This window comes from Hemitrygon akajei, chromosome 17, assembly GCF_048418815.1.
Source record: "Hemitrygon akajei chromosome 17, sHemAka1.3, whole genome shotgun sequence".
NCBI lineage: Eukaryota > Metazoa > Chordata > Chondrichthyes > Myliobatiformes > Dasyatidae > Hemitrygon > Hemitrygon akajei.
Window position 1 is genome coordinate 2,013,430 of NC_133140.1, and position 14,623 is coordinate 2,028,052.

At 50.4% G+C, this 14,623-nt stretch overlaps 1 protein-coding gene across 1 annotated transcript in view; it reads right to left on the minus strand.

The window, feature by feature from the left end:
- Positions 1-11,729, minus strand: part of slc38a8a (solute carrier family 38 member 8a) — a 42,827-nt gene extending 31,098 nt beyond the window's left edge. The window contains exons 1-3 of the mRNA XM_073070584.1: positions 11,499-11,729; positions 11,080-11,358; positions 9,972-10,170 (exon numbers count right to left, since the gene is read on the minus strand). Coding sequence (XP_072926685.1) covers positions 9,972-10,170; positions 11,080-11,358; positions 11,499-11,729 — 709 coding nt within the window. The remainder of the gene's footprint in view (positions 1-9,971; positions 10,171-11,079; positions 11,359-11,498) is intronic.
- Between the last annotated feature and the right edge of the window lie 2,894 nt (positions 11,730-14,623).

Below are 14,623 nucleotides of genomic sequence, written 5' to 3' on the forward strand. Positions count from 1 at the left end.
TCTATTGATGTCAATAGGGGTTAGCCCATCTCCATTCCTCCTGTAATCCACAACCAGCTCCTTTGTTTTTGTGACATTGAGGGAGAGGTTGTTTTCTTGACACCACTGTGTCAGAGAAATGACTTCTTCCCTGTAGGCCACCTCGTTAATGTTTGAGATAAGACAAATCAATGTAGTGTCATCAGCAAATTTAATTAGCAGTTGGAGCTGTGGGCGGCGATACAGTCATGGGGATACAGGGAGTAAAGGAGGGGACTCAGTACGCAGCCCTGAGGTGCTCCCGTATTGAGAGCCAGAGGGGTGGAGGTGAGGGAGCCCACGCTTACCACCTGCCGGCGATTTGACAGGAAGTCCAGGATCCAGCTGCACAAGGCAGGGTCAAGGCCGAGGTCTCTGAGCTTCTTGTCGAGCCTGGATGGAACTATGGTGTTGAATGTTGAACTGTAGTCCAAGAACAGCATTCTCACATAAGCATCCTTCTTCTCCAGATGTGTAAGGATGGTATGTAGAGCAGGGGCTATTGCATCATCTGTCGATCAGTTGTGTCGGTAGGTGAATTGTAGAGGGTCCAGTTTGGGTGGTAGCAAGCTGCAGATGTAGTCCTTGACACAGGCTAGTCGGATGAGTCTGAACCAATGACCTCAATACCTAGTAAGAAAGAAGATAACTTGTGGTGAAGAAGCAGTTAAAATTCGGGAGGCCAACCATCCTTGAAGTGAATGACACCACTTCCAAAATGTGGAAACTAACAGCATGCAGGATCAGGTTTCCTATCACTGGCACATGAAATTTGTTGTTTTGTCATAGCAGTACATTGCAAAAGCATAATTATATGTGTTCATGGGTTCATTGTCCATTCAGAAATCTGGTGGCAAAGGGGAAGAATCTGTTCCTACAACATTGAGTGTGTGTCCTCAGTTTCCTCTCCCTCCTCGTTGATGGTAACAATGAGAAGAGGGCACACTCTGGGTGATGAGGTCCTTTGTGATGGATGCCACCTTTTGAAGGAGCACTCAAATCTGAGGATGCTTTTGCACATGATGCACATCATGGCTGAGTTTACAACTTTCTGCCTATTTTCCCAGTCCTGTGCAGTGGCCTCTCCATCCCAAATGATGATGAAACCAGTTAGAATGGTACCCACAATACACCTGTAGAAGTTTGCAAACATCTTTGGTGACATACCATCTCCTCAAACTCTTAATGAAATATGGCCGCTGTAGCCCCACCTTTATAATTGCATCAATATCTGACCCAGGATATATCTTCAGACAAATTGACCCCTATGAATTTGAAACTCCTCACCTTTTCCCACTGCTGATCCTTAGGACTGGTGTAATTACCCTTGATTTCCCCTTCCTGAAGTCCAGAATCAATTCCTTGGCCTTACTGAAGTTGCGTGTAATGTTGTTATAGCAACACCATTCAACCAGCTGAACCATCTTGCTTCTGTACCCTTCCTCATCACTATTTGAAATTCTGCTGACAATAGTTGTGCCATCATCAAATTTATAGATGAGATTTGAGCAATCTGTGGTAGATGTAGAGAGAATAGAGCAGTGGACTAAGCACATATCCTTGATATGCACCAATGTGGATTGTCAGCGAGGAGGAGTTGTTACTTCTGATCCACACTGACTGTGGTCTCCTGGTGCTGAAGTCAAAGATCCAGTTGCAGAGGGAAGTACAGAGATTTTGGAGCTTGTTGATTAGAACTGAGGGTATGATTGTGTTGAACACTGAGATGCATCGATAAGCAGCAGCCTGACCTAGGTATTGCTATTGTCCAGGTGAGTGGAGAGCCAGTGAGATTGCATCAGCTGTAGACCTATTGTGGGGATAGGCAAATTGTAGCAGGTCCAGGTTCTTGCTTAGGCAGGAGTTGATTTTGGTCATGACTATCCTCTCAAAGTGCTTAATTACAGTAGATGTGAGTGCTATTAGGTGAGAGCTGTTGAGACAGCTCACCCTGCTTTTCATGGGCATTGGTATGATGGCCACCCATTTGAAGTGGGTGGATAACTGACTGGTTGAAGATGTCCTTGAAAGCCTTCACCAATTAGTTGGCAAGTTGGCACAGATTGTCAATGCCCTACCAGATACACCATCAGTCGTATGTTTCACATTGTAAGTACTGAGAGCTGATATGCATCTAATTCATCTCTAACTTTAATTGGAATTGTTTTTTTCATCTTAAAATAGCCTTCCATAGGTTGTTCCTGGACTTTGAATAGTTCTGGATCGCCGATGTTGAATTTCGTCAATCTAGCCCTCTGCCCCTTTGCAGACTATGAATCTCCAGATTCATTCGGGTTTGGGTGAACACTCATCCATACAGTTCTTGATGAAGTAGGCGATAGCTGTGGCCGATTCATTCAGATTCAAAAATGAGTCCCGGAATATGGTGCAGTCCACTGCCTCAAAGTAGAGCTCCTGTGTCTCCCTTGACTACCACCATTAGTGCTGCTGTTTTCAGTCTCTGCCTATAGCAGGATTACGAGTACAGCCAGGTGATCAAACTTTCCAAAGTGTGGGTGTAGGCTGGCACAGTAAGCATTCTTGATGGTCGTCAAGTGTGTTGGCTCCTCTGGTTTCACAGGTGATATGTTGATGGTAGTTGTTCAGACATTTCTTCAGGCTGCCCTGGTTAAAATCTCCCACAATCAAAGGGAAAGCATCCCAGTGTGCTGTTTCATGACTGCTAATCACAGTGCTCAGCTCCTCCAAAGCCTGTCTGATGTTGGCCTGAGATGGAATGTACACTCCCAGTAGGATGTTGGTGGAAATCTTCCTCTGCAGATAAAATGGATGGTCCTTGATTGCTAGACGTTCCAGGTTGAGTGAACAGGACTGAGACAGAACTGCTTCATCTGTGGACCATGATCCACATCCTCTACCCTTACAAGACTCAGCTGGCCCATCTTTGTGGAGAATGGTGAAACCATCGTGATGTAGCGCTGCATCTGGAATGGTGTGGGAAAGCCACGTTTCCATAAAGCAAAGTGTACAACAATACCTGCTATTCCTCTGGTACAGCAATCTTGCTCTAAGATCTTCAGTTTTATTTTCCAGAGGTGGTGCATTTGCAACTGGATAGTAGAGAGTGGGGGTCTGTGTTTCAATCATGTAGCACAACCTGCCTTCCCTGCTTCCATTTTCTTAAAGAGGAAATGACCCGATTCTGCAGTCTGGGATCCATTGATATCACTAGATTTGAGTATTGATATATCTTTCAAGCATCTTAAAATAATGTTGCTTACTGAAGTACACATGGCTGTGACTGTGGATTTCAGCTGTAGTGGATCTAAACAGGAATATTTGATGATTCCCATCAGAGCTGCACGCAAAGAGTCACCACCAGTCTTAGATTGGGATCAAGAGGAGCACTTAGCTGCCGTGAATTCCTATTCCCATGTAATACCCTTATTATTCCTTCACTGTTCAGGAAGCATCAGAGAAACCTAGTGGGTAAGAGCACTGAGATTTAGTTTTGTATGATTTGTTTTAAACTGAACTAATAAAGGCAATTTTCTGTTCAAAGAGCCTAACCAATAATATTTTTGAGAGTGAATATCTGTAACAATATATGAATGTCACTAACAAGGAACTAACAAGAGCGTTAGGGCATATTTTGGAGTTGGGGTAGACATAAATATTAATTTCAGTGGCAAGTAGTCTTCATACCAGAATGCAGATTGCGGATTGCAGATTGAATTTAAATTCAATGCAGCTCAGCAATGGTCTTCCAGGAGCTGCAGACTGAGTGATCACCTGAGATGTCTGCATATGCGTGAATGCAACAGGAGAGAGACAATCAGGATTAACATTCATTTTAGGTGTCCAGAGTGTTGGAAGTGTTTGAAAATTATAGGTTGTGGCAGCTTGCCCACGCAGCAAGCGAACTGGCTCCAGCAGTCGCAGGCGAGTCCGCAGCCAGCGGCAACCGAGAGGGCTCTGAGTGCGGGGCAGATCTCGGCCCGGAAGTCGACGTCACTTCCGCCCCGCAAAGAACGGGGAATGCTGGTTCAGTAAACTGTTCGACCAGACCCAGCTCGACTCAGTGTGTTGCTTTCACCCGTTGTGTATCAGTGTGACCACATTGGTGACCCCGACGGTCCAACAGCATTTGGACCCAGCATGAACGACTCGGCTCTGCAAAATGCAATTTCCCTTAAACTGCCAAACTTCTGGACCACTCAACCCCTGGTCTGGTTTGAGCAAGCAGAGGCCCAGTTCCAGGTCAGGTAATTTGTCTCAGACGCCACCAGGTATTACTACGTGGTGGGCGCCCTCGACCAAGAGACACCAAGCCGTGTTATCGACTTTCTGCATCAGTCCCCAGCAACAGACAGGTACGAGGCACTCAAGGCCCTGTTAATCTGCACATTCGGCCTCTCCTGCCACGAACTGCGCGGTTACATATGCGGTTACTGCATATGGACAGCCTAGGCAACTGCACACCATCAGCCCTGATGAGCGACATGCCAGCACTGGCAGACGGCCATAAGCCTTGCCTCCTTTTCAAACAGTTCTTCTTGGAGCAAATGCCAGAAGACATCTGCCTCCTGCTAGCAGATGAAGACTTCGGAGACCCGCGCAGGGTGGCTGCCCACGCGGACGTGCTTTGGCGCGCCAAACAAAATGGCGAAACCACCATCGAAATTACTGCTGAGGCACGGCCGAAAGCCCAGCCCTCCCACACCCCAGCAGCGGAGCAAGTAACACCCACACCAAGGGATGGCACCACTTCTGAGTCTTGGTGTTTTTATCATCAAAGATGGGGTTCCAGGGCAACGCCAGGACCAGCCGTTGCCGATGGCTACAGCGGCTGGTCACCGTGATAGCCTCCTCTACGTTTGGGAGAAGCACTCCGGGCGTAGATTCCTGGTGGACACGGGGGCGGAAATCAGTGTCCTACCCCCCCCCCCCCCCACCTCGAGCCACGAACTAGAAGAACAGGACCGGAACTTACGGCAGCCAACAGCAGCACCATCCGCACCTACAGCACAAGAACCATCCCCTTGCAGTTCAGTTCCAGCTGCTTTACCTGGACATTTACGCTGGCTGCAGTATCACAGCCATTGCTGAGTGCGGACTTCCTCTGCGCGCACTGCCTGCTCGTGGAATTGAAGGGATGACGATTGGTTGATGCGAAGACGTTCCAGACTTTCTCCCTCGGTGAGGCCAGGTTACCGGCCCCACACCTGGATCCTGTCACATACTCCGACGAGTTCGCCAGAATGTTATTGGAGTTCCCATCTATCATCACGCTGCAGTTTTCCTCAACAGACCCCAAGCACGGCGTGATGCACCACATCCCCACACAGGGACCTCCCTTTCATGCCCGGGCCCGCAGGCTACCGCCCGACAAGCTCCGCCTCGCGAAACAGGAATTCAAGAAGATGGAGGAGATGGGGATTGTGCGGCGTTCCGACAACCCATGGGCCTCCCCACTCCATATGGCGCCTAAGTTCGCGGGAAGGTGGAGACCGTGCAGCAACTATAGGAGGCCGAACGACGCCACCACGTCTGCTCGCTATCCGGTACCACACATCTAGGATTTTGTGGCCAACCTGCATGGGACACGCATCTTTTCGAAGATTGACCTGGTCCAAAGATATCATCAGATCCCAGTCCACCCGGACGATGTACCCAAGACGGCCCTCATTATCCCCTTTGGCCTGTTTGAGTTCTTCAGGATGCCGTTCGGGCTCTAAAATGCAGTGCAGACGTTCCAGCGCCTAATGGATGCAGTAGGGTGAGATCTGGACTTTCTGTTCATCTACCTGGATGACATACTTATCGCCAGCCACTCCAGCCAGGAACATCTAGCACATTTACGCCTGCTCTGCCGCCACCTAAGCGACTATGGCCTGGCAATCAACCCTGTCAAGTGCCAGTTCAGCCTACTCGCCATCGATTTCTTGGGACACCAGATCAACCGCCATGGAGCTGTACCCCTGCCAGCAAAAGTTGAAGCCATCCGCCAATTTGCCAGACCCAGTACTGTTAAAGGCCTGCAGGAATTTGTTGGGATGGTTAACTTTTACCACCGTTTCCTGCCCTCAGCGGCCCGGATCATGCGGCCCCTTCTCGGCTTGATGTCCGGCAAGGTCAAAGAGGTCACCTGGACAGAGGAGGCGACGGCGGCTTTTGAACAAGCCAAGAACATACTAGCAAACGCCACGTTCCTCATCCACCCCCGGGTCGACATCCCCACTGCCCTCACTGTGGATGCCTCCGACACGGCAGTTGGCAGCGTGCTCGAGCAGCTCATCGAAGGCCAGTGGAAGCCGCTCGCTTTTTTCAGCCGGCACCTATGACCCCCGGAACGCTTTCGACAGGGAGCTGCTGGCCCTGTACCTTGCCATCTGGCACTTCAGGTATTTCCTGGAAGGGAGGGAGTTCACGGTCTTCATGGACCACAAGCCCCTCACTTTCGCGTTTACCAAAGTGTCGGACCCGTGGTCGGGCCGCCAGCAATGCCGCCTGTCGTACATCTCGGGAGTTTATCACCACGATCAAGCACATCTCCGGGAAGAACAACGTGGTAGCCGACGCGCTGTCACGCACCTCCATCCAATCAGTGCACTCTCTGTCTCCGGGGGTGAATTATGCAGCGTTAGCTAAGGTGCAACGACTGGACAGCGAGATGCCGGCGTACCGAACCACAGTCTCAGGACTCCGCCTCGAAGACATACCCATTGGGCCCAAAGGTACTGAGCTCCTTTGCGATGTGTCCACCGGGCAACCCCAGCCCATTGTCCCGACCGCTTGGAGGTGCCGCGTTTTCGACGCCTTGCACGGTTTAGCCCACCCTTCCATCCGGGCGACCATCCGGCTGATCGCAGACAGGTTTGTGTGGTACGGCCTACGCAAGCAGGTCGGGCACTGGGCCAGGACATGCACGCACTGTCAAACCTCCAAAATCCAGAGGCACGCGAGGGCCCCACTGCAACCATTCCAGCCGACACATAGGAGGTTTGAACATGTCCATGTGGACGTCGTCGGCCCACTGCCAGTTTCGAGAGGAGCGAGATACCTGTTCACCATGGTTCACGAGGTGGCCGGAAGCTATCCCACTCACTGACACGGCCACGGAGACATGCGCCAGAGCCCTGATTGCCACGTGGGTAGCACGGTTCGGACTTCCAGCCCACGTCACTTCAGACAGGGGTGCGGAGTTCACACCGGCTTTGTGGTCTGCACTGGCACAACTCCTCGGAAACCAGCTCCACCGAACGACTGCTTACCACCCGCAGTTCAACGGCCTGGTGGAACGTTTCCACAGGCACTTGAGGTCAGCCCTGATGGCACACCTCCGAGGGCCAAACTGGATTGACGAAGTCCCCTGGGTGCTGCTTGGCATCTGCACGGCACCCAAGGAGGACCTGGCCGCATCATCGGCCAAACTTGTTTACAGTGCCCAACTCATTGTTTGTGCCAGCACCCCGTGGCCAGGAGGACACACCTTTGGCAGTCCTAACTAAACTCCGGGAGCAGCTTGGAACACTTGCCCCAGTCCCGACGTCCCATCACGGAACAACACCCTCTTTTGTGCCCAAGAACCTACAACAGAGCAAGTATGTTTCCGTACGCCTAGGCGTGCAAAGACCACCCCTGCAGCGACCATACGAAGGACCCTACAAGGTGGTGCATCATAATGGGACGACCTGCGTTCCCGACATCGGCAGTTGTGAAGAGACTTTTACCACTGACCGTCTCAAACCGGCGCATCTAGACCTTGAATGCCTGGTTGCGATGCCACCCCCATGACGACGAGGCCTGCCACTAAAAGAACTGACAGTGTGCAGGCTGTGGACTCTGCATCTCCTAGTGCCGGTTCTGGGGGGGGTTCAGGTGGCCGCTCGCCCACGCGGCAAGCGAACCAGCATGACTTCAATTTGGGTGCTTTCTCAACTAAAACCAATATAAAAAAGCAAACCGGCTCCAGCAGTCGCGGGCGAGTCTGCAGACAGCGGCAACCGAGAGGGCTCTGAGTGCAGGGCAGATCTCGGCCCGGAAGCCGACGTCACTTCCGCCCCGCAGAGAGTGGGGGATGCTGGGAGCGGGCACTTAAGCGCGCGCGGATTGAAACAGTAAACAGTTCAACCAGACCCCGCTGGGCTCAGTGTGTTGCTTTCACTCATTGCGTATTAGCGCGACCACAAGGTAATTCAAATGAAGCATTGCAGAACGTTGTAACCATAGGATTGTCCTGCTGTCACCTTTCACCTTTAGCCGGCGGCAGTGTTGGAGGTGGATACGATAGGGTCTTTTAAGAAACTCCTGGATGGCTACATGGAGCTTAGAAAAATAGAGGGCTGTGAGTAAGCCTAGGTAGTCCTAAGATACGGACATGTTCAGCACAGATTTGTGGGCCGAAGGGCCTGTATTGTGCTGTGGGTTTTCTATGTTTCTATATCTAATGTCATGTAATATTGGGTCAGGAAGGCCTCTTTTTCCAAGCGTGTCTGAAATATGATGCCTGCTGCTTGATTTTGCTGAGTATATCCACGAGCTTCAGTATCTGTCCGGTGACCTTGTTCACTCTCACAGCAAAGGTACATCCCCAGTGCCCCGAGCATTGCCACTCAGCAATGGGAGCAGATGCCCCTGGTCAAGCAGGCGCCCATTTTCCACCCAAAGGGACACCCAGCATGATCCATTCAGTCCTGGGATGTACGTATCGGCATGACCAACCTTGCAGTAGGACCCATGGCTCGAGAGTTAAACAGCGAGCACAGGACGTCCGACGCTGTTCTGACTGAGACTGGAAGTGCAAGGGGAGGAAGTGTGGAGTGGAGCATTGGATTTGTTTTCTCATGTTGTGGAGAGGACAGCGTTCACGATCCCAGGACAGTGGTGGGTCATGCATCAGTAAAAGGCAAGTCAAGAACGGTGGGTAATGGGCACTCTGAGGCTTGGTCATCCAGAGTTGATATTGCATCCCTAACCGCCCGGTGCCAGGATCGGGTTTATTATCACTGACATGTGGCACAGTGCGGTTCCGGTGCCAACTGGATCCTCTGATCTGAGAGCACAATGTGAACTCGGAAAACGCTTCGGAAAGACAAGAGCACAGATACCAGAACTCAGTGGGTCAGGCAGCATCAGTGGAGGAAATGGACAGTCAATGTTTTGGACCAAGCCCTTCATTTGGACTAGAAGATAAAGAGAAGACGGCCATTGTAAAAGCCAGTGTAAAGAGGTGGAGAAAGTACTGACAGGTGGCTCTATGTGAGGATGATGTCAGATGCTGGGAGGTGAGAGCTGGAAGTGAAAAAGGGCTCGGAGGAGAGGAAGGAGGTGGGGTGAGTGTGTGGGCGATGGGCAGGTGGAGTGGGTGGGGCAATGAATGAGAGGGGGTAGTGGGAGGAATCTGAGCTGCTTTTGCTGACACACGACAGCAGGAGAGTTGTAATCCCTCCTGCGAAGAGTGCAGATATTTGGGGAAATGGATTATTGGATGGATCAAGGGTGGTGTTTGTTGGAGAGTTACTGTCAGAGTCATCTACAGGGACTGACTGAGGTGAGTACATTGATGAATTTATCACATGGGCTGAGGTGCTGTGGAAAACACACCACACACGTCGATTATTTTTAATCACCTCAGTAACAGCCCACGCGCAGAATGCCAACGGTTACAGAGTGCAAGCAAGGAACGGGGCCATAACGTGGGAGAGTGTGTGGCTCCAAGTTCATCTTATCAAACTGGGGGACTCTGCAGCTGGCTTATAACAATGAGAAGGAAACTGTGCTTGAGCCTGGAGGTCTGCCTGAATGTGTTAGAGGGAGAAGCGTCATTCCAGCCTTCCCTCTACGGACTGTGTCCACACTTCCCACAGTCAGCATCGTCCATGGCCCCAGCCACCCTGGCTCATGTTGCTGACTGATTAATACAGCAACTGACAGACACAATTACTGATTGGCACAGTTAGTGAAAGACAAGACTCCCAGCTTGCACTTACGTTTACTGAGCTGGTCTTCCACCACAGTGAGGAACGCGACGCAAATCATGAAGACGTTGAAGAGAAAGCAGACTGCGCAGAGCCTCCCGATGGTGGGCCCACAGATAGCCTTGACCACTCCTTGATAGGTCGAGCACTGGCTGATGGAGGAGCAGTAGCCTAGGATCACCATCCCACTGATCAGAAAGACAAGGGACACCTGCAGGACAGAACCACGGTGGTTAATACGGCCAGATCAGCGGAGTAGGAAGAGCTGAACGGGGGGTGGGAGCAGCGCAGGGACGGTAAGACCAAGAGTGGGTGGAAGGATTGTTACTTTAGGCGGATAGTGGGTGATGATTCAAAGTACATACAAAGTATGTATACAGAATCCAGTTCTGACATTCGTCCTTCCACAGCCAGCCATTAAACAAAGATACATCATGGAACTCATTCAAAGAAAACATCAAACTCCGGAGATATGAAACAGCACAAACAGCAGAAAGTCAGTGAACACCAGCAATATCAACCATCAAGCCAGGAGCCCGAGAGCTTTCATTAGTTCCGTTCAACTCTGCACCGCGAACCAACAGCAGGTGGCGGAGCCGGTCTTTGCCGAGGTGCCCCAATTCACAGCGATTGCCCTGATCAAACTGAGCAACTAGAATACAGAAATACATGCAACATGATCCCCCAAAATGATTCCACAGCCAGGAGCCTCACTGGTCAATCCCTGCGACGTGGTACACAACCCCTGCATTTGCCTCCAGAGGGAGAGGAAGGCCAGCCAAACACAAGCAGACAGCGCCAAAAACCAGCCCACACTCCCCTCCCGTCTTCGTCGAGTTCAGGGAGAAGCAATGGAATCGATCAATGCGTCCAGGCTTCAGGCCCGCAGGTCACCACTCTGCTCCCTCGGAGGCTGCCGAGTGCCCAGTCGCTCAATCGGCCCAAAAACACACCATCTAATCGCACGCAGCTTCGTGGTAGAACCACATTCGAAAGAAATAAAAGAAGTGGTTTTGTTTCTGTCTGCAGCACATCACCATTGGCCATGTTGTTCACTGTCATGCTTCAACAGATGAGCAATGAGTTATGTCTCAATATTTCACAGAAGGAGGCAACTCACCTGCTGAGCCTGTGCTGGTTCCTGGGAATTACGCCAAGGGACTGGGTAGGAGTACTGAGAGTTTTCAGGAGGTGGGATTAGGAAATGTGGTTTGATGGTTTGGGGTACGGCAAGGTAAAATGGAGGGGGTGGGGTACTCCCGGAGGATGCCAGGGGCAGTTGGTAGAGGTCGGGGTAAGGGATAAGGATGAGGAGGTGGAAATGTAAGCCGGGGCAATAGTCTTTAGGGCTGATGAGGGAACTTGAAGAATATATCAGAATCGTGTTACAGTGACGCCCCTGGTGGGATAGGTTTAATGTTTCTGGAGTAAGTCAGCATCAGCAAAACTGTGGCACACGAGTTACAGGATGTGGATCCACATAGGTGAGATTGGGAGATAGTTCACCCAGGGAAATAAAATTTATTCCCATTGTCCTACATCAGGTATCCTGGAGATATTCCAGGATACAGTCTTGGCCACTTTCAAGAGTCTGGGAAACTGCCGGCAGGCGTCTGGACTCAGTGAGGTCGCCGAGGAGAGTGCAGGGACAGCAGGGGGCAGCAGGGGGCAGTGGCGCACCATGACAGGAGCCTGCACTTGCTGACGGGTCAGTGTTGTGACGTTAATCCTGTATCCGTGACACACGTTGTTCAAATTCCTCTCAGTCATATCTTCTTTAGTCTCTCACACACGCGCGCGCACACACAATCTCACTCTCACACGCGCACACAGCCGCGCACAACCACACACACGCGCACGTGGGCCGTTGGGAGTGTGGTCTGGGGTATGCCATGGGGGAGAGTTCTGACCAATGTAGTGTAGAGGTGGGGTCACTCTCATGCCACGACCTGCCATATCTGATGCCCCACTGCCCCGCCACAAAATCAATGCCGGAACTCCTGCAGCTGTGCTCGTGGTTCATGGACTTGCAGAATGGCTGTCAGAAGTCCACGAACCGCCTACATCGGAGTGTTTGAGTATTTGAAGAGGCTCCCCCTCCCATTCTATTTACACTTCTGATGGTGGGGTGCCTGGTATGGAGGGGCAGGAGAAGCTACTTGTCAGACTACTGGGCCTGGCCAAGGGGGCCATTCACAGGTCTAGCTAGGTCAGGGATTCCAGCCAGCAAGCTGCCTGCCCCCCTTCTGAAAATAAGATAAGGACGGGAGATTCTGCAGACGCTGGAAATACAGAGTAAGGCACACAGTCATGTGGCAGTTAGCACCACAGTGTTACAGCCAGAATGTTCCGGAGTTCAGAATTCAAATCTGGTGTCGTTCTGTAAGAATTCTCTGTCTATCCTCCTCGTGGAATCTGTCAGTTTTCTCTGGGTCCTCTGCATTTCTCCCACAGTCCAAAGATGTAACGGTTAGATGAACTGGTTATTGTAAATTCCTCCATGATTAGGTAAGGTTTCAATCAGTTTGTCAGGGTAGCTGGGGTAGAGAGGCTCAGTGGGCCAGCATGCTATAGTGACATAAATAAAAATGCTTCAAACTCAGCAGGCAAGGCCGCAGGTCAACAGTTGATGTCTTGAGTCAAGGGTCTCAGCCTGAAAAGTTAGCTCTTTATTGCTGCCTGACCTGCTGAGTTTCTCTAGAATTTTGTGTGTTATGTCCACGCCTGAATGTCCCTGGACCAGGAGCAGACAGTGTCCTCTGGAATGCTAGAGGCTTTTGGGAGAAGTGGGACCACAGGGACAAGATTGAGGATGCTCCTATTTTAATATAAATACATTTAATACAAATCAAGAACTTTGTAGGTACATTAATAAACTACCTTTAAGACCAGTGTTCAACCTGGCCAGAATCCTGCTGGAAACCTTGGCTATCTTCATGAGACAACAGTGGCCAGGATACTGCTAGTGCTGTACATACAATGTTGTACCAATTAGGGTTTCTGAACATTATCTAATCATAGAAAACCTACAGCACAATACAGGTCCTTCGGCCCACAAAGTTGTGCCGAACATGTCCCTACCTTAGAAATTACTAGACTTCCCCATAGCCCTCTATTTTTCTAAGCTCCATCAACTTATCTAAAAGTCTCTTAAAAGACCCTATCATATCTGCCTCCACCACCATCGCCAGCCCATTTCACACACTCACCACTCTGAGTAAAAAGCTTACCCCTGACATCTCCTCTGTACCTACTCCCCAGCACCTTAAACCTGTGTCCTCTTGCGGCAACCATTTCAGCCCTGGGAAAAAGCCTCTGACTATCCACACAATCGATGCCTTTCATCATCTTATACACCTCTATCAGGTCACCTCTCATCCTCTGTTGCTCCAAGGAGAAAAGACCGAGTTCACTCAACCTGTTTTCATAAGGCATGCTCCCCAATCCAGGCAGCATCCTTGTAAATCTCCTCTGCACCCTTTCTATGGCTTCCACATTCTTCCTGTAGTGAGGCAACCAGAACTGAGCACAGTACTCCAAGTGGGGTCTGACCAGGGTCCTATATAGCTACAACATTACCTCTCAGCTCCTAAATTCAATTCCATGATTAATGAAGGCCAATACACCGTACACCTTCTTAACCGCAGTGTCAACCTGCGTAGCTGCTTTGAGTGTCATATGGACTCGGACCCCAAGATCCCTCTGATCCACCACACTGCCAAGAGTCTTACCATTTATACTATATTCTACCATCATATTTGACCTACCAAATTGAAACACTTCACACTTATCTGGGTTGAACTCCATCTGCCACTTCTCAGCCCAGTGTTGCATGCTGTCAATGTCCCACTGTAATTTCTGACAGCCCTCCACACTATCCACAACACCCCCAACCTTTGTGTCATCAGCAAATTTACTATCTCATCCCTCCACTTCCTCATTCACTCAGAAAAATGCAGCCCAGAAACAGGTCCTCCAGCCCTCTAAATAACTAACATTTACAGTACTTGCTTTGCAAACTTCTAAGCCATGGATGGTATGAGTGCTTGCCAATGTTCTTCTTAACTCTTGTTGTGGCCCCTCCTTCAGCAGCAAGCCCCTAGTTAATCACAGCCATCCTGCCGGGGCGTGTTGGCTGGAACAGTGCTGACAGACCATCACTCCGCATCCATCCCTGTTCTGAGAGAAACTGGATTTGGTTTATTATTGTCACATGTACTGAAATACAAACAGACAGGTTAAACCAGGTGAGGGCAATTTGTTGGCCTCATACCCCAGCAAAATAGGGACATGCCTCTCCGAGCATGTGAAGTCAGCTCTGGTGCACTGTGCGATGAGGTTCCACGGCCAGGAAGGTGGTTCTGCAGCTCTTTGTGCAAAGGGAAGGATGTGACGAGGCAGAGGAATCACCATCATCTACTGCACATAAGGAAGACCCCCGTTGTGGTGACTATATATACCACTGGAGCCGGACTTGTGAGGCCAAGAGCTCAAAATTCAAATTTCATAGAACATAGAATAGTACAGCACAGTACAGCCCTTCAGCCCACAATGTTGTGCCGACCCTCAAACCCTGCCTCCCATATAACCCCCCACCTTAAATTCCTCCATATACCTGTCTAGTAGTCTCTTAAACTTCACTAGTGTATCTGCCTCCACCACTG